The following is a 25,361-nucleotide window of genomic DNA, read 5'->3' as shown; positions in this document are numbered from 1 at the left end:
TCGTACTGTACATGGGATGCTCTGAGAGGATGTTCCCAGAAAATCATATGAAAAAAAAGAGACCTCTGGTCAAACAATGAGCGTCAGTCACATCCAGCAGGATGCTCGGACAATAGACCCACCTTTTTCCTGGCCCTTTCCCATGGTTCCTTCCAGGCCACACTGTCGCTCAGATAACAGAGAAGACAGACAGGCCTGTGATCCATCTATGTCCTGTTGTTCTCTGTCCCTGATGTGAAAATAGAGTTCGTCCCGAAAAAGAGAGGTCACAGGTTGGATCCTTGCATCCTAACAACTTTGTTAGGTTCTTTGAGACGCTCAATTCGGCCTCGATGATTGTTGGCACTATTTAAAACTGCTTATGTGTCCATAGAATAGATATAAAACACAGTGTGTTAAACTGCAGTTTATAACAGTAACTAGATTTCTAAATTTTACTGCAGCCTTGTATGGCAGAGCACTTTATTGTTCTCTTCTACTTCCAACAACATTTCCAAGACTTTTTGGCAATGGCAAATCCATTTAGCTGTTGTTAGCCATTTGTCATATTTTTGGGACGTATCTTCGGCATATTTTGCCAATGTTTATACTCATTTGGATCAGATCATAAATGAGACTAAGAATCTGTAACCATGCTTAGTGGCTCTGTGAGGCTGTAGCCTATTTAGAGACAGCGGTGCTTTGAGCTAGATGCTAACATCAGCATGCTAACATGCTCAAAGTAACAATGCTGACATGCTTGTGTTTAGCTGGAATAAAGTACATCATTTTCGCTACCTTAGTTTAGTATTAGCATGCTAACAATTGCTAAACAAAAAGCACGACTGAGGATGAATGTGTTCTTAGCGGATGTCATTAGTTTTGCAGGTGTTTGGTCATAAACAATAAAAGCAAAGCTGATGATGGCACTAGATGAAAAAGTTCAGGAATCACAATCAGGTTATTGCAGTCATCCTGAAAGAGACCCGAACGTCTTTACTAAATGGCAATCCATCCTATAGTTGTCCAGACATTTTGCACAAAACCTCTTGCTGTCTTGAGGTGGGGGGGGGCGGGGGGGGTGGGGGGGGGGGGGGGTGGGGGGGTGGGGTGGGGCACTGTACTTCAGGTTACTTACAGAAGGAACCAGCCTCTTCTCTGTGCAGGTTTCTGGGTGTTTCGTCACTTTAGTGATCAGCTGTTTGACTCTTATGTAGTTTACTGTTTTTCCTGTGAGCTGAACTTCAGTGAACTGTTCTGAATAAGTAGGGAGTGGGGTGCAGAATATTAGAGGCCCGGATTGTTTTTGTTTATTTCTAATGTAAATTCAGTCAGTCTTCTTTAGCATATATCTTAACATATCCTCCAGGGATGAATATAAACTTACAATGCTTTAGTCAGTCACAAGCTCTTTTCAGGAACATCCTACATGAAGCCAAGCATCCGCCCTGCTTAAGTGTCATTGAGCAAGACACTGAATGCATACCAGCTCTGTGAGGACTGCATTATAGCTGACTCTGGCCTCTGGACTCCACCATTCTAACACTAGCACAGGGTTAGTGTGGGTTTGTAGTGATTACAGATCATGCTCTCATTCACACAACATCACACAAATGCTAATTCACTGGCTTCACATTCCGTGCCACTCTTGATATACAGTATATGTTCAGTCTTACACATAAATTTTGCTCTTTAGCCGGTGAATAGCACAATAAGGAACAGTTTGTACTGCACTGTAGTTAGTTATAATGTAAATAGTTTAGTTTTAGTTGAAGTCACTCTCTGTCAATACAGATATTTAGTTATTAATATGTCATTTTTGTCCACAATTTTCAGATTTTCCTAAGCTCTGCAAATACTTTTAGAATTAAAATGCAGTGACTACAGAAATCTGAAACCATCAGAAGATTGTAAAAGATTATCAGATGAGTCAAAAATTTAATTTAGTACATGATTCATGTGCACGCCCTCAGTCAGTGTGGTCACATACCTCAGCCTAACCAGCAACAGGTGAGGACCTATTTAAAGTGAGAGCTAATGCAGCAACGTTACATTACAACACAGTGCATTCACTTCAACTGAACAATATCAGTGGATTTGATGAAATCCAGTATTGATTGAGCTGCTTGTTAAGCTGTGGGAGGAAGTGTGCCATGTGCTTATTGTTTATTGGTCTAATTAGCTCAGCGGTGGGGAATACAGGCCACACTGGTGGAAGAGTGTTAGTGTGTCCAACTCAGAACCTGAATCCTCAGTTTCCTGTTGATTGTAATTTCTCATGGGTGCAGTAAGTAATTGTATTTCCCTTCTTTGTCATTCATGCATTTTGTTGTTTTAGTATTTTCCACCTTAATGATATTTGTTGACACTTAACATGGTGCCCTGTTCTTGTGTCTTCGATGGTGATATTGACTTCTTTCTGTTTGTTTCTACTGAGCTGAGACACTTTTTAAGCAGTCAGGGCGTTTACTGAACCTGTTCACATCTCTGTTTTTCCCTTTTTTAATAGATATGAAAAACTAAACTCTAAACTGCGAGGCTAATATTTGGTCATTTGTTTAATTATTCATTGTCAAAAATGTCAGAGCAAGTTTCCAGATCCAAAGGTGGCATCTTCAAACAGACTGTTTTGGCTCCTAAACCCAAAGACTTTCAATTCTTTATTATGTAAAACAGAGACAAGCAGCAAATCCTCTAATATTATGGCTCAGGATTATAGATAAATCTGATTTAAGTTAGAAAAAGAAATAAAAATAGTTCTGCACTTCTGCACCATAAAATGTTGTGTATTGTTTTTTTTTTTTTTAGGAAATTTATGTTTGCTGTCTTGAAAAATACCGGATAGTTTTGTGTCTTCAGATCTCAAAAAATACTCTAAAACTCACTTCTTTGAGGTGAAGATCAGTCAGTCTTGCTCACTTTAAGTGCTCACATCTCATAGAAATATGTAATTTTAAATGGGGGAGATCATTTAGTTAAGGAGTTTACCACCAAGGTTAAACCACAACTCTAACCTCTGAAACTAAAACAAGTAAATGTTTGGCAGGTTGCTTGATAAATAACTGAATTAATAAAATTGTTGTTGATACATTTTTTTGTTGATTTTTATGTTTAGTTATCTGAATCTCACTTGTCAGTCAGTCAATGGGAATAATAATAATAATACTGATATTATTTTTCTGTTGTGGAGATCAGTCCTGAAACCATCAGTGTTGAATGCACTCTCTCTCTCATTGTCACAGCTTCTCTTCATGCATGTTTGTCACATTATAACAGAAGACAAACCACTTCAGTGTATTAACCTTGACCCTAAATCTACACTGTAACACTGTCCGCTGCTTGTAACTTCTGACACCAAGAAAAGAGAGAGGGAGAGACAGAATGGCCCAAGTGCCCAAGTAAACTGGCTCACATGCAACCGAATGTGGGAACTTCTTCACTGACTTCATTTATAGGGAGAAAGTTCATTCCTGGTGAATGAGCAGCGGCTGCTGAAGGGCAATGACGTTTTTGTCTTTTCCACCCGTGGCATTCATTTCTCTTCATTTGCATAATGCTCGGCTGGTGGATGTAAGGTGGCCAAATACAGCAACATGTTCAGTTTGCATTATATAAAAACACTTAAGACCCAGGAGGATAAATCTGCGCTGGTATCAAACATTAGTGTGCACTGACTCTGACATGATTAAAGTGGTGTTGTCTATGTAGTCTAAAGGAGTGGTTCTTGTACTTTGTCATCCTAAGGACCCTTTAATAGATACAGTACAATTTTGTCTCGGCGACCACCTTTTTGAGGTATTTGTTTTGCACAGAATTCATCCTGCATTGATGAAAAAACCTTGAAATCTGAAGCCAAGTCAGTCGTATATTCTTGTCTTTTACAGGCCCAACATTAAGTTTAGAGCCGAACAATTATTTTCATCATCACTCTGTTGAGTTTTTTGTTTGATCTGTTAAGGTCCAAAGATTTTTGAAAAAAGCATCTCAAAACTCCTAAAACCCACAATGATGGAAGCATAAAATTCCTTGTTTTGTTCAATCAAGAGTCCAAAGACCAAAGATATTCAATTAGTAGCAAATCCTCACATTTCAAAAGCTCAATCCAGCAACTGACATTTTTTGCTTGTTACATTACTTGCTGTTCAACTAATTATCTGTCCATCAACCAATCAATGAAACAACTTATTGATTCAGTTGTAATATAATGAATAAAATACCAAAATATTTTATACATTCCTTAATATGTATTAAATTCAATTTTTAGATTTTCTCTAAGAATATGACATGAAATACATTTGTTGGAGAGTCCTCCAGTCAAGTTGCTGCCACAGAATTACATTTATTAAACATCAAATTGAAAAGTTTTATCCTCCGGTGGCCTTCACAATAGAATCAAACATAAGCCACCTTGCTAAAGATCCTTCCCAAACATTGAGAGAGTCTTTGCCTCTGTTAAGTAGTTATGCTCCCCAATAACCTGAAGCTGTTTGAGTCTTTGACAACAGTAAAACTTCCTTGGCCCACCAGTCAGCCGGGCTACATGCTATTCAGGAGCTGAATGGGGTTTCAGACATTGGTAATTCTCCAAGGTCAGGCCCCAGACACGCCTACACTCTTGGAGGCTTTTCTCGCACAAGAGGCTGGAAGCAACGGCGAAAAAATACAGACTGACAAAAGCTTGCTGGGAAAATGGTTCATGTTAAACATAGAGACATTAGTGGTTTGTAGACTTTTAGCCAGATGTGGATATGGAGAGAAAGCTGTGGTCTTCTTTTATGTGGCTGTGTTGCGATGAATGCACACAATTTCTAAACAATAAATAAAGATGGTTGTACTCCACATAAAGCATGAGTATGTGAGCATGCGTGTGTACACATGCAGTACACAGCAGTGGTTTGAGCAGTTTTATACACAGGAAAACTTCTCTTTGTGTTTCTGTTCCCACACTGTGTCATCTGTCGATCCATCCTGTATGGACATTTCTATATGCAAGGACTTAACCCTCAGCTCTGTTGCTATTTACTGAGGATCCTCCCTATGCTGTCCCTCCAATCCTCTGGATTTCCGGTAAATCCCTGGGGCCGGGCCAGCGCTGGTGATTTGTGGTTGGCTAGTGGGCAATTGACACATTGATAAATCCCCCTCAGATGGGGTGCGATCCGTTTGAATCAATAGAGCCTTATCGGCTGACGGCCGTCACGGCTGCGACCATGTTGGTTCACCTCGGGTCCCTCAGAGTTGGCCTGATTTGTAGCATTTAACAACAAACATCTTCACGCCACGTGATTCGTCAGACAGTCCGCGGGCGTAATTGAAGGCAGGACGCTGTCTGTCAGTAAGCAGCAGCAGAGAGGAAAGGAGAGACAGACAGAGAGAGGGCGGTTGATGTAAAGAGAGACAGGCAGAGATAAAACAAAGAAAGGATATTGGAAGACAGAACAGCGCAGGCGTCTTTTTTCATAGTAAATATGTGTCATTTACAATTTTATAACCTGCTACCAATAACAGAATAAAAGTAAAGCTCCTAACATTTCCTGCTGTAGTTGGGGGATTTAAAATGAAGACAACATTCACAGCACTATGAGCCTCCAGTTTGGGGGGTGCAGCTCCAGCCAGAGGATTCGTATGGCTTGTATCCACTGCCCAGGCTTTAGCTGTTCTGCAGCCCGTCTGGCTCTGATCCAGCTTCTCCTCTGTCTTTAGATCAGGGCCAAACCTGGCCTGTTCACGGCTCAACCAGCCGCGTTTCACAACTTGGCGAGGTGCTACCCAAAAGCTCCAGTTTGGAGGATTAATGGTTACTGATTCTAAATGGAACTTTCCCTGGTTATGATGGAAAAGTTTTGACCAACATTTTACTTTATTAGGAAGTGCTACGAAATGTGTATTAAATTTGCAAAATAAGTGATTTGGAGAAGTGCAATGAAACTGCCAAGTGCCGATTGTTTTATTGTTGTGAATGCTGAAACTAAATGCTGTTCATGTCGCATGAAATGTGCTTGTTATTTTCAGATTCCTCTGTTGTCTGGGTGGGAGGCTTTTCAACAGAGACAGAAACTAAACCATATCATCTATGGTTGAACCCTGCTGGGCTGAGCAGAGCTAATGGAGACAAGACAATAGACACACCGCTGTCAGCTCTGCTCTTTGTGAAATACTCTTTATTGTTTTGGGTGGTTTTAGGCCTGAGCCAAATATCAGTAGAATGCCAAAATTAACTATATTGAGTGAGAACAGAAATATTATTTTGTAAAATTGTTCAGTTTAAGGAAAATGCTTGAACACAAGGTGGCAAGGGCACAGAGAGAAATAATTGGGAAGTAATAGTAAAAGTGAGTCTAACAAAGATACCATAGTGGAAAGCAGAAGTGAAGTCAGTGTGAGTGAAACACTGTTTAAATCAGAATGAGGGGGAGGTTTACTAACCCTCTTCTGTAAAAGTGAATAAGGGGGATTTTAGAGAAGACAGTATTCTGTAAAACAGCGAAGTGGGGGCTTAAGTAAAACACTTTTCATTAAAACAGTAAGAGGAAGCTTAATGAATACCGGAGTCTATAAAACAGAGTGATGGGAGCCCTCAGGATGACAGCACTCGAAAAATTTATCTCCAGCACTAAATCCAGGCAGTTTGTGTCAAAACGGGGATCACGCTTATTCATGAAATCCTCCAACTTGTTGTAGCAGCAGGGAAAGTTCAACAGAGTCATTCAGGTGAAATACTGTTCTGTGTTTGGCACCACAAAACGTGCAGTTGCTGAAATTAAAACCTGAAATTAAGGTTGGTGGTATTTTGTGCAACAAATCCCATGAAACCAAAATCAATAACTAACTAGTATTTTCTGTGGAGCCACAGCCTGATAAATCTTTTTCTTCTGTGCATACTAATAAGTATACAAATACTAACTTAAGTAGTACAAGTAGAAGTACAAAAGTATTAGCAGAAAAATTTAGTAAAAGTATTAAAGAAGAGTACTCATGAGGCAGTGGCTACTGTTAGAGTGTAATATTATAATTTAGAATTATTAATACTGATGCATTTTAATGCGGTGTCTACTGGAGGTGGAGCTAATTTTAATACTAATTTATACTGTTGGGTAGTTTAATCTGTAATAATGCATCATATTTTAGAAACTGATCTTGTTTTTAAAATATGAATCTGTAATCAATACATATGTCAGATAAGTATAGTAAAAAGTAACACATTTTACCACATACAATAATTCCCTCAGAAATATATCTTAGTGAAGTAAGTAAAATAGCATATGAAAATACTTAGGTAAAGTACAAGAGGTTCAAAATGGAAGGCTACTTAAGTACTGTACTTAATTAAAATGTACTTGCTTTCCTCCCCTGACCACATTTGCAAAATGGGTCAAATGCCCAAAGCAAAACAAAACACCTAGTTTCTACATAATTTGATAAACTAATTAAAAACTTTCGTAGAATACCAACGTTGACTGGTCCTCCGCTCTCAGTCTTGTGGTCCCATTCTTGTGGAGGAATGATAATTCAACATCTAATCATGGTTTTACAGTTGGGGCTTTTGTTTTGAAGGTGTAACGACGGAAAGAGGTGTAAACGCGCAGGCAAACAGTGACAGGCCCCGAAGGAAAACCTCGGTCTTTATTGTTCAGAAATGTCAGAATTTGAATCTGTTTGGCACCTGGCTGATATTTTATGACGCGTTTGATATTTCGTGATGATGTGATCTTTTACATAGTTTTAACATGTTTGAAAGTTGGTATTTGTAAGCTAGAACGATGGCTGTGGTTTCTGTGTCACGGTGGGTTAACACTGAAATGGGTTAAATTGGCTTTGCTTTGCTAATGATGCAGTGCAGTCCTATGAAATCAGTAGTTGCAGAATTATTGTTAAATTATGTGGTGGTTGAAACAGCATTTCCTTGTTATCTGCTGGTTCCAGTTTCTCTAATGCATGATTTGCTGCTTTCCCCCCTGTTTTATACAGTTTTAGACTGCTGGTTGGATAAAACCAGGTATTTGAAGATGCCACCACCAGCCCTGGGTAACTGTGATATTTTTCAGCCTTTTCTGACTTGTAATAGACCAAACCATTAATTGGTTAGTCAAGATTATAATCAACATTAGAAATAATTGTTAGTTGTATCCCTAAGTAGTAATTCCTTGTCAGTCTGAGGTTTATGAAACAAATCTCCGGGGTTATAGTTGAATACTACTCAAAGAGGAACAGCCTTTCAATCTTCAAATGATATTTGACCACATCACATGGTTAGGAAAGGAATGGATTTTTAGTTTCTTCTTAACTCTTTGTAGTTTGTTCATGATTTATTATGAATCAGAACAATGTGGACCATTCAGCTACCATACATTCTTGTTTTGGCTAGTTTATGCCTTTTATTATTTGGTAGAGAGACAGGAAATGGGACAGAGAAGGGAGGAAAGGGTCCAGCCAGCCAGGATTCGAGCCGGGAACACCTGCTTAGAGCATTTGCACCCATGTGGTATGTGCCCTAACCACTCAGGCTGCCCCCCTGCTACAATACATTCCTAATAAAGCACAAGACTTTCGTCTGTGTGATGTTTTAATAAATTTACAGTGTTGAGCTGTTTTTGGAAATTAGTAAGACTGAAGAAAGAGAAAAATTAAACCTTGTATGAATTTGACTTTTAAATATTTACATCTTCAGTAGGATCAACTCAGCTGGCACAGGGTAGAGAAGTTAGAAATGAATGAGAGCAACTAACTATTATTTTAATTTTCAATTAATCTTTCTTTTTCAGTTAATTGTTTGGTGTATAAATGTGTAAGAAAATTATATATATATATATATATATATATATATATATATAAAAACACTGCCCAAGGAAAAGAAAAGCATCAACTGATTTTTTAAGAAATTGAATCCTGTGAATCTTTTGCAATTTTCTGTCGATAAACTTATGGATAACTCGACAAATCAACGCAGCTCTCTTTTTCACAAAAATTGTTTTTGATCTTTGAGTTATGTCTTTATTTTTTGTTTCATTAACAATAGTTCTACCTTAGAAACTGTGTGGAGCAGTAAGATTGTTGTGAGCTGCTGTGTGTGTGTGCAGAGTGTCTTGTTCACCCTTCACTTGACTGTCAATCCCCAGAGGCCCCGCCCCTGAATGGTAGTGGATTATGGCTTGAACTGAATCTGAATGCTGAGTAGCACCAAAGTCAGTCTCTTTCTCTCTCTCTCTCTCTCTCTCTCTCTCTCTCTCTCTCTCTCTCTCTGTTTCGTCCTGGTGTGTCACTTGTCTCTGTCTTTTTAAAATAGATGTATTCACATGAAACAGACACCACACACATGCTGGCTGTTCACACCTGCTGATTCTCACAGTATGACACAGTCAATACACACACACACACACACACACACACACACTCATGACACGCTAGTTTATGCAGTTCATTCCCAGTGGACAGCTGGTCAGTCGTGTGTGTTTGACTGTCATATTTCCGTTTCAAATAAAGATTTTCAGGCAAAGATTGTTTTGTTTCGATGCTAGACTACCACCTATGCTGGCAGCTCATTCTCACCATGTCTGGCATGGGCTCCATGTAAAACAAAGACACACACATGCATACACTTCTATCCAACACCACATATCCCAGAGATACTTACCTACACGGAGAGTACTGTGACATGTTTTTCATATATCCGTTTATTTTACAGTGAGGCTGAGTGATGCATTTTAGCACCAGTAGGGCATTTAAACTTAGGAATTAGATTGACTCGCCTAATGGAGGCACTTGCATTACAAGTCAACATTTTTATGCCGAACATGTTTCTGACACAGTTGTTCCAGTTTTTGATGAAACTTGCAGCAGTGGTGTGATTGGCTCAAGGCTAAGATAATGAAAATTTGGCTTAAGGAAAGGGAAGGTTAAAATGCTCAAACACTGAAAGGCCATAACTGTTCTATCACTGCTTCAGTTTTTACAAAACTTTTTACACTCAAATGTGGCTTTTCAGTTTTATTTAATCAACAACAATTTTGACTAGTAATTAAGCAAAAAGGCCAAACATTTGCTACCTCCATTTTTTTAATTGTGAGGACTTCTTGCTTCTCTCTGTATCATTGTAAAATTACTGTTATACAGTAATAAATTTGGACTGTTGCAATTTGTAGATGTCATCCTGGGCTCTGAGAAATTATGATTGCCATTTTTTCTGTTTTTTTTGACATTTTACAGAAGTAATTATATGATTAATCAAAAAGGTAATCAAACAGAGGGCTTTATTTTCCCTCTATCTTTTAATCTGCTATTTATTTTCTCACTAAATCAATGAATCATTTGGTCCATAAAATGTAAGAAAATAGTGATAAAGGTCGGCCCCAGTTTCTCATAGTCCAAGGTCTCGTCTTTAGATGTTTTTGAATATTCATGAAACAAACTGAAAAAAGTGGGATTTTTTTTATATTTCAGAGGCTGAAAACTTTTCGTACTGTATGATACTTGTTTTGGTGTTTTGTTGCTTGAAAAATGACTTCACTTATCAAAGTTTTGATACGTAGCTAATCAATTAATCAGCTAATCATTGCAGCTCTAATTGAGAGATTAATTGATTATGAAAATAATCAGTAGTTGCAGCCTTTTGTGGAAAAAGGATGTATCTTCTTCTATCTGCTCCTGTTTTTGAGAAAAATACTGAATGATTAAAATTATGTATTTATTGTTTATCCAGTTTTGGAATAAAATAAATAAAATACAATTCAACTTCGTTTAATCTTTCCACAAGCAAAAATAGTCTTTAAGTCTTCTAAAATGACTTAAAAAAGCAAAAAATAAAAAATAAAAAAATACAGAAAATAAAGATAAAAGTCTTACTTCAGTTTGTAATCCAGTCTGTAATCACTCAGATCAGCCGATTGGTGTCCAGACAAAAGACCTCCTCACTAACTCATGATCAACTATTGATTGACCAGCTGCTTGAAGGACCAGGTTCAGGTCCTCCTCACCACATTTTTAGCTCCTTGCATCAGACTCATTGTGTTGGAGACACGTTGACCTGCGGGGCGCCCCAGTCGCTGCTTATTGGGCTTGACACTGGTCGATGGTGACAACGCTAATTGTCAACATCTGGGAAGTGCTTGCCATCCCTCAGCCCAGCGCAGAATAAACCGCGGTGATATGTCATAACGTGTCAGAGGAAATTAGCATCAGTTGAACGTTGTTAGGTGGAGGGGGGAGGGCATGGAGAGGGCAGGGGGAATGGGCCAACGTTATTAGGGGTTTTAGTGAGGTGGGGGAAGAGGGTGAACGGCTGTTAAAGGAATAATTTCAGGGCAAAGAGATTTACATGATACTGTTTCCTCAGAGTTGTTACTATTACTACTGTTAATGAAGCTTTTAGTAAAACTACTGAGAGCCTGCTTCTAGGTTAACAACAACAACAACAACTACTACTACTACTAATAATAATAATATAATGATACAAAAATAGTTGTCAGTTAACCATTACGCTTGTTAATGCTACAGCTAGTGTTACAACTACTAAAAACAATACTACTGTTACCATTTATACTTAAGCTGCTATTAATAGCTTATTGCTAGTGTTACAACCAAAATTTTAACTACTCCTACTGTTACTATTATTATTACTAATACTTAAAATACAACATGTACAGCTAATGCAACCACATTTAGTACTATGATATTACAGCTACAGCCATGACAAATGATGCTATTACCTTCACTGCTGTTAATACAGATAGTATTATTGTTGGTATTACTGCTTAAAGTGCTGTAACTGTTACTACAATTACTATTCCTTTAGCTGTTACTACTGCTACTTTCTGATGATGGCTACTACACTACTACAGTTTAAGTTTTGAGAATTACTTAAATTTGTTTATTGATACATAAAGAAAATAAGTATAAAAACATAAAAACATACTGTAACTGCAAATAATAATAATAATAATAATAACAATAATGACAATGATAATAGCACTGTTAAAGGCACAAGCTAACAGTATCCTCACCTGCTGTTAAAAGTAGAAGCAGCAGCGATTTGTAAAGCTGTCGGACCTCAGCTTGTATTTCAGACTTGTCGGAGCCTCAGGCAGGTCTCTCCCAAAGTCCAAGCTTAAGAAAAGTAAAGGGTGTTACCAGGCTTTAGCTTTACATTGACCTGTATTGGAAGCTTTTAGGCCAGCAGCCAACATCCTCTCTAAGATCACTTTTAAAACCTGATTTATAGACTCCTTTTCATATGCTTGTTATTTATTTGTGTAGCTGTTAGCCCTTTGTTCTTATCCTTCCACTCTGCGATGTCTTTTTATGGACCTGTCATAATTTGTTTTAAACGTGTAATGCATTGGACTGTTTCGCTGTTCATAGTTGATCGTTGAAGCACTTTGTAAACTGAAATGTAAACACTGTGATTTAAATAAAGCTCATGAAATTCATTTTAATGAAAAGGAACAAACGAACCAATCTACAATAAAGGGAAAACTTGCCCCGCACTGCTGACTTCATATATCAAAAAACAATGTTGTTTTTTAATCTTGTCTCATACAAAAGCCTGCATAGCCACAATATCTTTGTCTTATCACAATGGATCAGTATTGAATATATGTTAAAAAAAAATGCAACAGCATAAGAGCAACAACCTGGATAAAGGAAATTCACTGGGTTATTAAATAATAGAAGAAAATGAAGAGTTTCATATCAAACTGAAACAACCCATGGTCCTTTCAGAGGCCTGGAGGGTAACTGAAGCAACATGCTTATACACAGCGCATATTTTAGAGATGCTGATGAACCTAAGCCAGTTATTCTTATCAAAACAGACAAATAGTAGTGTGTCCTAAAGAGGAAGTCCTGCATCTGTGTACCTGTGAAAATGACATTTGATTCTATTTGTCCTCTAACAGGAAAGTGACAGTTTGTGGTGGGACGCCTTTGCCACAGAATTTTTTGAGGAGGACGCCACTCTAACACTCTCCTTCTGCCTCGAAGATGGACCAAAGAGATACAGTAAGACTCCTCTGAAAATCATTACGGCCACTTATTACTTATGTGTATGAAACCCAACAGTGCAGTGTAAATTAATTATTCTTTAGGTGAGTTTTAATAAGTATGTATCAACAGAATATCTTAATTCTGTGTTTATTTACGCTATTTTGCACTACACAAACTTCATCAGTAATTGAAGATGTGCTGCACACCTGTCATTCATTCAGGCTTGCAGAGATTTCTTTCAGCTATTGACCATCTCTGAAATCACTCCCTCATTCACTCACTCACTCACTCCTCCCTTCAATAACTACAGTTTACTTTTGCAACTCTGAATACTTACAAATCATCACCATTTTGAATCACAAATGACAGGTGTTGTGTCCAATGACTGTAATTTTAGCATCTACAACAAGATGCATTGTATTGTGGGTTTGCCAGCAGAAAGACTTTTTTCACCCTTGTATCCTTTGTATGAATTTTTGAGGGCACTAAAAAATTTGGACACTCAAATAATATGGCGGATGGTAAATGTAGTGCCCTATATAGTAAATAGGGAGTGATGAGTGAAACTGATTTGCGTCTCCTCCTCTCCTGAATTGTTCGGTGAAAAAAAAAAAAACAATGTCAAAAGATACCCGAAAAACAGGTGATTCTTTGCTCTTTTTGGCCTCTTAAATGTGACTCTTTCCTGACTTTGTTTTGGAAAACATGAATGTTTGCTGGTAAGTATTTATATTTTATATAAAAATCTGGCATTTCATTTACATTTTTCTTGAAATGGGCTTAAACCAGAAACCTGTTGATAACATGTCTCTGAGAAAAGGGAGAGTCTATCACATAGTCTTGTTAGTTTGATGTTTTACCCTTAGATTCTCAGATACCTCAGTCTGTGTTTTTCAGTTATTTGGTGTTTCCACTATGCTTCAACCAGCTATGTCTATTTCCAGTTAACTTATTGATTACCCACAATTTCCAAAATGCCTTTTTTACATTTGGTAGAATCAAGTGTGTGGACTTGTTGAGTAAGAAATTGAAAATTGAGACTTTTCCAGTAAGGATTTGTCTTGTTGAGTCAAACATTTCTGCATTCTACTATTCTAAGTGTCTGTCATTGAGAAAATTGGTGTCTCTCCCTCCTCTGACAATAGTTTTCTCTGTGTTCATGATTGTGGAACATTGGTGCAATATCACACGTAATTACTGGGGTAACCTCTTCATGAAAATTTCATCACTTTGCTCTGTGGCCTGTGCTCTCTAAATAAAGATGTAAATGTAAACAGCAGTATGAAAAATAGGTAAATCATTGGTTATATCTGTATTGAGACACTTCACAAAGCACTGCCTTTGTGAAAGATCATAATGTTGACAGCGTGTTGCTGTCTTTGCACTTTTTACTGAGAAGAGTGCAGAACAATCTGACGCCACCTGTATTGTGTTAGTGTTGTGAAGTTAAAGGAGTCATGTCAAGCTTCCAGAGTTGCAGATGTAAAAGTCGTGTTCATTATCTGCATTTTCTGCATTCTGCCTTGTGCTACTGTAGATGACAAACAGTTTGAGCACTTCAAAGCTTGGATGGACAAACCTCTCCTTGTTAGAGAGGGTGCCTTAGAATATATCAGGCTCGTGGGTTAAAAAGTCAGATGTATAACACTATATACATGAAAACGTAAGGAAAGAAGTCATGCTAATCCCAACTAGTGTTTCTGTAACAAAACATCCAGTCACTAAGCTTTAAAATCAGTCTTGTGCAATACTAACAGCGATGTGATAAAACATTTAGCAGCTTTCATCAGTTCACTTTCAAAATCTGTATCATTTAAGATGAAGTTCCCAACTTCAGTAACAAAGAATTTTCTGTGGCTCAGATTTGCAACTCTGCGTGGCAATAATAAAAACCGACAATATCCTCAGATTATCTAGAAGACGCTCATGTTTCTATGTTGAAGAACTTTCTTAATATAAATGAAAAAAATGTAATTATTAACAAGAAAATTAACAAAAATACAATTGGAGTCACTTAACAACTTCATACTGCAATACTGCAGTTGTTGGCATACTGTATGGATGGTTGTTGAGTTAGTTCCATATTAGTAATGTAAGGTAAATCATGTTGGCTTTAAAGATTTTAACAAAGATTTTACATAGATTTTAACAAATACCCTCATCAACTATTTTTGCCGAGAGTTAGATGAGAAATTAATACCTCATGTCTGTGCAAGGCTTTGCAATTATCAATTATTTTCATTGTCGATGAATCTGTTGATTATTTTCTTGATGAATGTAGTAGCTCTTTTATCTATGAAACATCCAAAAATAGTGAAAATTCGCTATAGTAAACAACTGAAAGTTATTGATTTTTATGACAAGGGTAGAACACAGAAAAGCACCCTTAAAGCACAGACATGATCAATCCTAACTCTCAGAAATAAGGGAAATAAACATATAGACAAAAACAACAAGCTTTTGTTATGCTTTTAGTTAAATTTCCAATTAGATTTCTGATATTCCCATAGGCTCCTGCTTAGAATAGGATGTTTAAAAAGGTTTCAAAGGCCTGAGTTTCAAAAAATGTTCCCAACACCTGATTGTGTGCACTTTGAACTCAGCACCCTGACTACAGCTGCAGTATGTGTTCTTTAACAGCAAATGACAAAGCAGTGGCTGTTATTGAGTTTGTGATATTGTCCCCTTCATCTCATCTGCATAGGTTCATGTTTTGATATCTGAAACATATTGAATATCACACAGACAAAGATAAGGAGGAGGTCCTCTGAAATGAGCAGATGTGTGGAGTGTCTGCTGTTGGTGTGTGTTAGTGTGTGTGATTCAGCTCAGTCATGGAGGAGGAAGAGAGAGAGAGAAGAGAGAGGGAGTGGAGGATTGTTGTGAGCCGGGCCCCGGTTTGCTTTTCAAATGTAAAAATAAAAATCCCCAATGGTGTAGAGACGGTAACCCTGTTCCCCCGGGAACGGGAGGCTTAACACCATGGCGATGATGACTCACCGTCAGTCGCAAGCCGTCCTCGATTCACATTCAGGTGCTTGAAGTTACACACATGCGTACACACACACACATGCACACACGCAAGCGAATACAAACACATCCAGGAAAAATCCACCGCCCTCATATGTCCCTGGCAACAGATTTGACTCAAAAAGTAAAACTAAGTATGGCATCTAATGAAAGTGATGTTATCTGTCTAGAATTTGCATTGACCACATTATATATGCATATATATAAGTACAATAGATCACAATTGATGAATTTCAACTTGTGTATCTGTAGTGTATTGTAGTTTCATGATAGGTAAAATTGACTGTTTTGGTTGAATTGTACATGTAAAAGAGAAAAACGAGAATTAGCAATAGCTATAAACTCTTCGTGCAGCACATTAGTTTCATATTCTGTTTTGGAATGGACTAAGAAACTACTTGAATGGCATTGTCCCGATCAAATGAATAAATAAACTAAATATACCACATAGAAATACTGATTAAGATATACGTACATTAGCTTTTTGGCCATTGCTTGGCACTGTTGTTAATTTTAGCTGCAGCTAGTGAATAAGTTACAATGATGCAGCAGGTGAATGGACTTCACTGTCTCGCTCCAGGCTACTTAAAAGTTTTGGGGGAGAAATTCCTGTTGTTTATCTTACTCAACAGGTAAACGCTAAAATTATAAAATATTATCTTACTCAACAGGTAAACGCTAAAATTATAAAATAAAAATAAAACCAAGAGTCCACACTGATAATAGTTTATCATGCTATATGCTAACATGGAGGATAGCTTAGCATCTTGCACACTAACGCACTATGCTAATTTTTTTTGCAGGAAATCTTACTTTCTCTAAACGAAAATCTAAAAAAATAAGACACTTGAATATTACATGCTATCAGTGTGTAAATATAAAATCCCAAATTTCATGATTGCATATCAGGGAAATGGTTTACCCTTATGCATGTTTCATATTTTGTTTGATTAAAGTTTTAGATATCATTTGCTGAAATATAACCTATTTATTTTTTTAGTAAATAAGAAGAGAAGATAAAAAAATTTGAAATATAACCAAAAAAAAACTCCTGCTTGTGGCAGCTTTAAAGCAAGCATTGGAAGTAAATCTGAAGTGGATTATGCATAATAAAAGTCTTTGTGTCTGTCCAGGAGACTGGACAAACATACGCTAAAAATTATAAGATTATGTATAGATATAAACTCCCGGGGACATTTTTCACTGTCACTGTAGAATGTTAACATGGAGTAAAGAATAATGTATGTAAATGTAAATATAGTAATATGTGGCTCAGCAAGTATCTTCAGAGTGGTAGACAGTGCTAGACAGCATTTGAATATGTGAAAGTTTTTTTTAGGTCAAAAAAACAACAAGAATCTTTCTACCTTCTTTCCCTGGAGCTTATTTCTTCACCTTTTCTATTATACTGAATCATTCTTGTGGCACGGGAATTTCTGTCCTGTCTGTTATCGGGGGACTTTGGACTCTTCCATCCTTTGTTTTTTTTATTTTAGTGTTGGCAGTCCAGAAATTTAAGACTACTCTGCTGTTGTGCTCATTGTTAGTCACTGTACGAGAGCATCAGCTAACTGCCTAGCACATAAAATGTAAATGTGACTGGCAGTGGCCTTACTCTGAAATAATCTTAGTTTCCAGCTTTTTTAAAAGCACAGATATATGTTTATATCGGTTTACAGGTCAAAACAGCACTAGCCAGTGGAGATGTTAGGCTGTAGGAGGTGGAGAGTGGTTACCACTGGTTAAAAGGACAATGCATGCGTGTCAGTAGAAACAAAAGGTCATAGCATTTGCAGTGGAACAAAATCTCTTCAGACAGTCACATAGTATGGGACAAAATGTTTTCAAATCAAGTTCACAGCAGCATGGATTTTGGATGTGAATCCCGAGGCTTGAGTGGTGATTTGTGATTGTTATTATGGAGCTTATTTTAGCTCCACGGTGTCACACATTTGTCATAGCATTTATAAACTGAAGAGAGAATATGTGTATCTTTGAGGGTAAAATACACTGAGCAAATGAAAGTCTTTATATTTGACTTTTCTTATGCAGCTATTGCATGTAAACACCTATGGTTATAGTTTAGATTATTTCTGGCAAAAAGGTTTATTTAATATTGAGTCAAAACAGTCGAAATGTATGTATTATTCAACTGAGGCACTCTCTGTATAATGTATGAGGGAATAAGTGTAAAATCTCCAATCCTTGTTGAAACTGAATTATATCTTTTGAGTCATTCGGTAGCTTATAGGATAATTAGAAAGAAACAATCATTTCACTCCATTCTGAGGTGCTCTAATTTCATAACCTTCAGCGGAAGAAAAATTAGAAAAGCCAATTTGCCTAATCTGTTTTTTTTTTTGTTTGTTTTTTTAATTGCAAGGACCTGTGTTTAGGTGTTTTGTAACTTGTCTCCAGCTGGTGTTCATTGTCACTTCTCAGAGGAAATAGATCATATTGGAAATGCCTGTGTGTTAATTGTTTAGGGATGAACACTAATACATTTGTGTCCTGTATTAGCTCTCTCTTCCTCCGTCTGTTTGTCTTTATTCTGAAATCAGTTCTGAGCTTTAACTAGGGCTGAAATTATTGATTACATAGTCAACTGACAGAAAGTGAACTTTGTCAGTTTTGATAATTGATTAATGATTGACGTCATTTATCAAACAAAGGTGTTTAAAATGTGTTCTTTCAGGCTTCTCAAAATGTGATGACTTGCTGCTTTTCTGTTTTATGTCTTTGTAGTTTGAATGCCTTTTGGGTTTTGAATGCTGGTTGGACAAAACAAGATATCTGAAGACTCAGGGAATGGTCAGGGAATTACAATGGGCATTTTTACTATTTTTTAGACTAACCAATTGAAAAAAATGATGTTTTTAAATTGGGCTCAATCTGTATTAGGTTTTTTGTTATACGAAGGCACTTGCATTATTTTGTCTGCTAATATACATCAGATAGATTTCTACACCCTAACAGGGCTTTACTTGTGGCTCATTGATTGGTAGTTGCTCCAGCTTTTTAAATGTAAGGAGTTTCTGTGTTTTCTGTTTCTCTTCATTGTGAGCTAAATACCTTTTGGTACTGGACTCTTGTCAGAAAAAAACAAGCACTTTGAAGACACCACCTGGGGTTTCTGGAAACTGTGATGGGCACTCACTGACATTTTAGTGAACAATTATTTGATTGATCATGAGTAATATAATAGATAAGTTGACAATCAAAATGATAATTAGCTGCTACTTTTTCATTGGCTGCTCTGGCTAGTACATCTCCAAATGTATAGAAAACCCTATAAATGAATGATAGTTTTTTTCCTTGCTGAGATTTTAAGAGCCAAAGCATGAGTCTGCAGTCTGAATAATTGCCCACCCTGTGTCACTAATGAAAAGCAAACTTCACCAGATTGTCTGTTGTGTCTAATTGTAATCTACATTTATCAATAACAATAACCATGTCAGAAGATGACATAAGCAGCTTATCCAGACAGATTGTATTATTTCTTCCTTTGTCATATTCTTGCAAAGATCTGAAGAGCACTAAATGTGAGCTATGAGAATTTGTAGTCTCAAATATGTCATAATATTTTATAGCGTCTTTGGAAATAAAACTTATTAAAGCCTTGTACTGCCATGAGAGTATATTGCTTTGATAAAAGTTAGTATGTTTAATGTGCACTTGTTGGTATCATGTTTCATCTTTACAGCAAAGGTGTTTCGGTGCATGTTTTTGTACTGCTATATGTCTGTAAAACAATTCTCCATCAGTGTGGGCCAATTATTGTTTTCTACACCGAATTTTCAGAAACTCTGTCTAATTATATGCCCAATTGCCATGGCCTTAACATTCGCCCCAGTACCTTGTCTGGCTCTGCAATCTATGAGGCATCTGATGAAAGCTGCACTCCATGATGCAATCAAAGAGCAAGGCTCATTTTAGAAGTAGTTCAAACAAGAGAGGGAAAACTCTGCATGTTTAGTGGGCTGGTTCAGGGCAAACTGTGAAAGTGATTCACAACACATTTACAATTCATCTAGTTATTCTTGCATTGCAGCACGCAATAATTGCAGCGATAAAATGACCACAGCTAATAATCTTTAAGCAAGCATGAGGACATAATGAGGAGGAAGAAAACAGGAGAAACAGCTTTAATATGTGTGAAGGAATGAACTGAACTGCCTTTGCCCTGAAGAAAGCTTAACAAGAAACTTGCTCAGTGCTGTGAATTAAAAGTGGGAAATTTTTAATCAATAAACACATTAATTGGAGGCGTGATAATGTTCAAATCTTACCTTACCCCATTTCTGCACCTACCAACGTCATAATGTGCAGTTTTAGCAAGTCATAAATTAGTCTTACGGTGTTGGCAGAAACTATAATACTTACAGTAAAGCAATTCTTAAGCAGATTTTAGTCCAACGATACATATAAAACACTTTGAACTGCCAGCTTCATTCATGCTTCAGTCTTTTATTTCGCAAAAGTCATACTGGGCTGTTTCATATCAGTGTTTTACTTTGCAATAATGACCAGCTCATTATACATAGTCCCATTTATTAAAGCGTCTTTTGAAAGTCATTAACCACTTAACTCAGCATAGTGATTCAAATGGTTTTATCCCAAACAAAAAGGAATTTGGAATTTGCAGACATAAAACTGTACAACTGCATCCACAGACATGTATGTAGCATCTGACTACACAGTAGCAGACCCAAAAGAAACCTGGTAAGGTTGCTATTAAGCATGCATCTAGCTTGCAAAAATGTTATGCTCTTTATTCAAATTTAAAGTGGTTGAGTACTGGAAAATTTGTCATCTTTGCCCTCAGTTAGGTGAGTGCAATCCAAAAGGGTTTGTCTTTTTCTTTTTTTGTCAGAGAATGTCATTAAAGCTGCGTACATCAATTTTTGGCCACCAGGGCTCAGAAATGGAGATAAGCTAACAAAGACACAGCCTGGTTGTTTTAAGTCCTTTATGAGGTTGTTTTGGCTAATGTGTTGGCAGAGATTGTCTTCTTATACATCCAGCAAACACAAAGCAGCATTACCATCCATCAATTTCTGGGTATCCGAAGAAAATTAAGTCTAATGTTAAATCTACTTTTAGCTATTTTTTGACTCTTTTCTAACTCTTGCTCTTGCTCCGCTGCATAGGTGACATACAGTGGGTTTATCAGAGCATACTGAAAACAGCTGGTTACCACTGCTGGGAAAAAAGTTGGTGAGAGGACTTATATTGAACCTTATGGTAAATGTGCTGTAAAATAAAAACAATGTGCTAAAATAAAAGGCTTGAAGCCTGCATAGAGCTACAGAGTTTTTCATCAGTACAAATGACTCCCATCTCATTTTAATAATTTGAGAGAAAAAAAATAAAGCAGCTTTAATTTATTTGATTACAAGTCCCCAGTTCAGAACTAACATCACAGAGCTCTCTCTGGCCAATCATAAACATGTCTCAACAAAGCCATGTAATAAAGTTTATTTCCAGCTTTAGCCCATTCCTATAGTCATCATTGTGTTATTGATACCCAGTGTGTCCTTCGTATATCATTTTATAATGATGTTAATGGCCAGTCTGAGTCAAGACCTCTACATATCTTTATGAGGTTTACAGCCAATCCAGTCTCACCCCAGTGTTAAATACATTATTCCTTGGTCACATACATAATCAGAATGATGTTTACTGATAGAGTTCATACAGTATCTATGTGAAAGAACCTGAATGGAGGTCTGAGATGGAAAGATAAGTCTAGTGCTCTGATCTGACTCCCCTTCTGTTGAATAAAAGATTGACAACGCTGGGTTGGGAAGGGCCTGTTGAAGGGGGGCTGTATTATTGAATTGGGTGGTGGGATGAAGAGAAGGAGAGGCGGAGTCCCAAATGAAGGTGTGGGAGTGGTGCAGCGTAGGACTGCCTGTCTGTTTGTGTGTTCATGTGCGTGTATCTGTGCCTCTGTATCTCTGTGAGTGTGTTGTCTCTGTTCAAGAGACGAGCAGTGTTTGTGTGTGAATGTGAATCTCTGTGAACGTGTGTGTATGTTGGGCTGAGAGTTAAAGGGGTATCTCAATGCTTCTGTGGAGGGGATTGTTTTGAAAGGAGGAGGGGGTGGGGGATGGGGGGGGTGGGGGTGGGGGGTGGGGGGGGGTGGGGGTGGGGGGGCAGGCGGTGTGCGAAGCTGCTTTACAGAGAGATGGATAGGATGGTTTGAAGGTGTAGAGCAGTGATTGGCAGTCAGGATGATGCGGCCCTGGCTCAGCTGCAGCGCTGAGATGTAGGCTGCTCCTGATTGACAGTCGAGCCGAGGCTGGGAACCACAGCGCTGGATTGGCCACAAAGAGAGACCGAGGGAGAAAGAGAGAGGAGAGCAAAATTATAGATTTAAACCAAAATATGTAGCCTTAACATTTTACTGTGTATTGTGTTCCTGGATAGTTCGACACTGCCATCTATTGTAAACTATGCTCTTGGCATTTTTATGATATTCCCCACAGCTGACAATGTGCTAATCAAGCTTCTATCTGGTAAAGAGAAAGTGATGAAAGGAGAAATGAGAGTTTGAAAGAGGACTGAATGATTGCATACCTTTTGGAGAGACAAACAATGAGTCCTAAGGAAAGCACTGGGAGGATGTAAAAATCTATGAAATGTATATGAGCAGGTAAAAGTGCTCTGCAATATCTAAATAAAACACATTGTCTTTCACAATAGCTTTACCCTAAGGCAGCAACAAGTGTTTCATTTTCACTGTTGAATCTTTTTTGATAATTTTTCCGTTAATTGATTTTTTCTTTTTAATTGGACAAAATAATGAAGAATGCTTGGCACAGGTTCCCAGAGCCAAACATGATGACTTCAAAATGCTTGTTTTGAATTTCTTTTTTTTACCAAAGCCAAAGTATAACAATTTACAGTGATATAAAACTGAGAAATTGTCAAGTCCTCAAATTTGAGAGGTAAACATCAATAGTTTTTCGGCATTTCAGCTTGATAAATTACTTCATTGATTAAGCAGGTGTCAAAAATTTTGATTGTCGGGTGATTGATTAATCAACAAATAGTTACAGTACTCCTTCTTGTCATATGATTTAAATCTCAGTTTGTTTTGCAAAATATAAGATCTTTCTTCAAGGAGGAAAGTCTTTTATGGATGTACATGGAAATACGCTAAAAAGGTTGAGAATTGGTTAGAGATGCTAATCGGTGAGGCCATGCAAGGTGTCGACTTCAGTCTTGTGTTCATGAAGCTGCTTTTAAGTAAATTACTTATCCTGTAAATTACTTTGTCCCATTGCTTGGTGACCTAAGTTTTGGGTCTTTAACCTTTTGTTATGCGACTTTGCACTCAGGCAGCACTTGAATGCCAGCCCCACTGTAAATACTAGCTTTGTAAAACTCACAGTTCACCGGTTTTGATGAGGCTTTATGACAGTCTGAGGTGCTCATTTCATTCTTTGGTAACACAAAAAAGTCTTTGTCTGTCTCTGTCAGTAATTTTTGACCTAGAGGTCCACACAGGAGTGTTTTTTTTTTCCAAACCACCGCCTGCCTGCTTGGTAGGATTTCGGACTATTACTGCTCCTGCAGCTCCCCTATACCCACTCTTGTCTGCCACTGCAGAGATTCTGAACACTCCTGCTTGCAGCAATACTTTCTTCTAAAATCCAGTCTGCCCCATCCCACAGGGAAAATAAGACACATGTAGCCCGTATAGATTTTTTTGTTAAATATAAAGAAATGCTATTACAATTACTCAGCTATGTAATAAGTCACTTTTAGAAGCCTGAAATGAAAATAAGCCTTAACATATGCTTTTAAATGTAAACAAAGAAAGAAAAAAAAGACAAAAAGAGCCTCAATTTCAGGCATTAAGAAATTCTTCATGCCCCTGTTTTCTGATTGTTAATGTTGTTTCCAATAGCAACAGATACAAGCAAGATGCTGGACTGTCTGACGTCAGAGCATACAGCAGTAACTGTCATTATTTACAGATCAGACTTGGATTAGAGATAGTAAGTTTATGTACTGTTACCGATGGTTAAAGGAAGTGTATGTAACCAAGTAACACAGTAAATCTAATGAGAGAGAACAAGGCGAGTGGTTTAACCAGAGAGAAACTGAACTGAAACTTAACATTATTTGGTATTGTATAGAAAAAACATATAGCCAGCAAAATAAGGATAATTCCATAGCTGACATTCAAGTAAAGTCAAGTGAAGTTAGTTATAATATTTTTACAGAGACCAAGAGCACTTGGTGACAGTGGCAAGCAAAAACTTCCTTTAAGAGGCAGAAACCTCAGGCAGAACTGGGCTCAGGGTGGGCGGCCATCTGCCTTGACCGGTTGGGTTTTGAGAGAGAGAGAGAGAGATGGAAAGATGGAAAGAAAGAGAGACCAAGAGAGACTGCAGGGGAAAAAAGACCATGATGCACTCACAGTAATAATAGTAATAAGCATTAAAAGCAACAATAGTAATGTTAATGGTCGCTATGATACTGCTACTGATATAAATATAGTTTTAATGTTAGCTAATAACAGTAAAAATGTGTATTATTAATATCAATAATTTTTTATTTAATAAACATTGCCTTCTTTTCTGAGCCATAGGTAACCAGTTGAAAGACATGAAAATTAAACAACCATCCCAGTTTTTACTGGGCGTGCTGGAAGAGAGTGTGTAGTACCAAAGTCCCTCTTTTTGTTACTGTCCCTCCACTGAAGCTCAAAAACTGGGAGTTTTATACTGAAAAGACTAACTAAAAATATTCACTTGTGACTCACTCAATCTGCTGAAGCTTAATATTAGCTTAAGATAAACGGCAGAATTGACTTTTTCACATAGGAAGTACTGTGGGTTTTGTCCCCCATCACTGACACTGGAAGAACATTAGGAAGGTTTTTTTTTTTCAATGTGCAGTATGAACAGAATGAATGATGAAAAAGTACTGTTTCCATGTTCTTATGGGTACGTGATTATCATCCTAAGATAGACTTGAAAAACTAAACCTATCCTTTTATGACCAATAAGATTAACCTGATGACACAGATGACACACAATAGTAATAATAATGATAATTGCATCATAATTAACATCCTACATGTGCAACATTTGTGTTGGGTGCAGTAGGACCTGCAGGATCCCACTGTAGTTGCAGCCCTCTATTCTGACCGTCGTAACTGATGCAGTTTGTCTGTCTGTCATTTGTTTGCTGTTCTTGTTACCTGGGGATTTGCCTAAACTGGCCATAAAAATTTATATAAAGTACAGATTTCATGTTATTAAATAATTGTTAAATAAATCAATTTCAATTGCAGACTGTGTTTTTTTTTTTGTTATTTTATACACTGTCTAACTGCAGTGACGTGGACCAGTTAA

At 37.4% G+C, this 25,361-nt stretch overlaps 1 protein-coding gene across 4 annotated transcripts in view; it reads left to right on the top strand.

The window, feature by feature from the left end:
* ldb2a (LIM domain binding 2a) overlaps positions 1-25,361 on the top strand; it is a 93,111-nt gene that overhangs the window by 10,168 nt on the left and 57,582 nt on the right. For all 4 annotated transcript variants that reach the window (XM_071457465.1, XM_071457464.1, XM_071457462.1 and 1 more), the window contains exon 2: positions 12,870-12,972. In XM_071457465.1, the coding sequence (XP_071313566.1) occupies positions 12,870-12,972 (103 nt within the window). The remainder of the gene's footprint in view (positions 1-12,869; positions 12,973-25,361) is intronic.

Source organism: Trachinotus anak, unplaced genomic scaffold (assembly GCF_046630095.1).
Source record: "Trachinotus anak isolate AG129_WGS33_773 ecotype Australia unplaced genomic scaffold, CSIRO_AGI_Tana_v1 ptg000021l, whole genome shotgun sequence".
NCBI classification, from domain to species: Eukaryota; Metazoa; Chordata; class Actinopteri; order Carangiformes; family Carangidae; genus Trachinotus; species Trachinotus anak.
The sequence above is the reverse complement of the archived record's forward strand: the minus strand, read 5'-3'. Positions and strand labels throughout refer to the sequence as shown.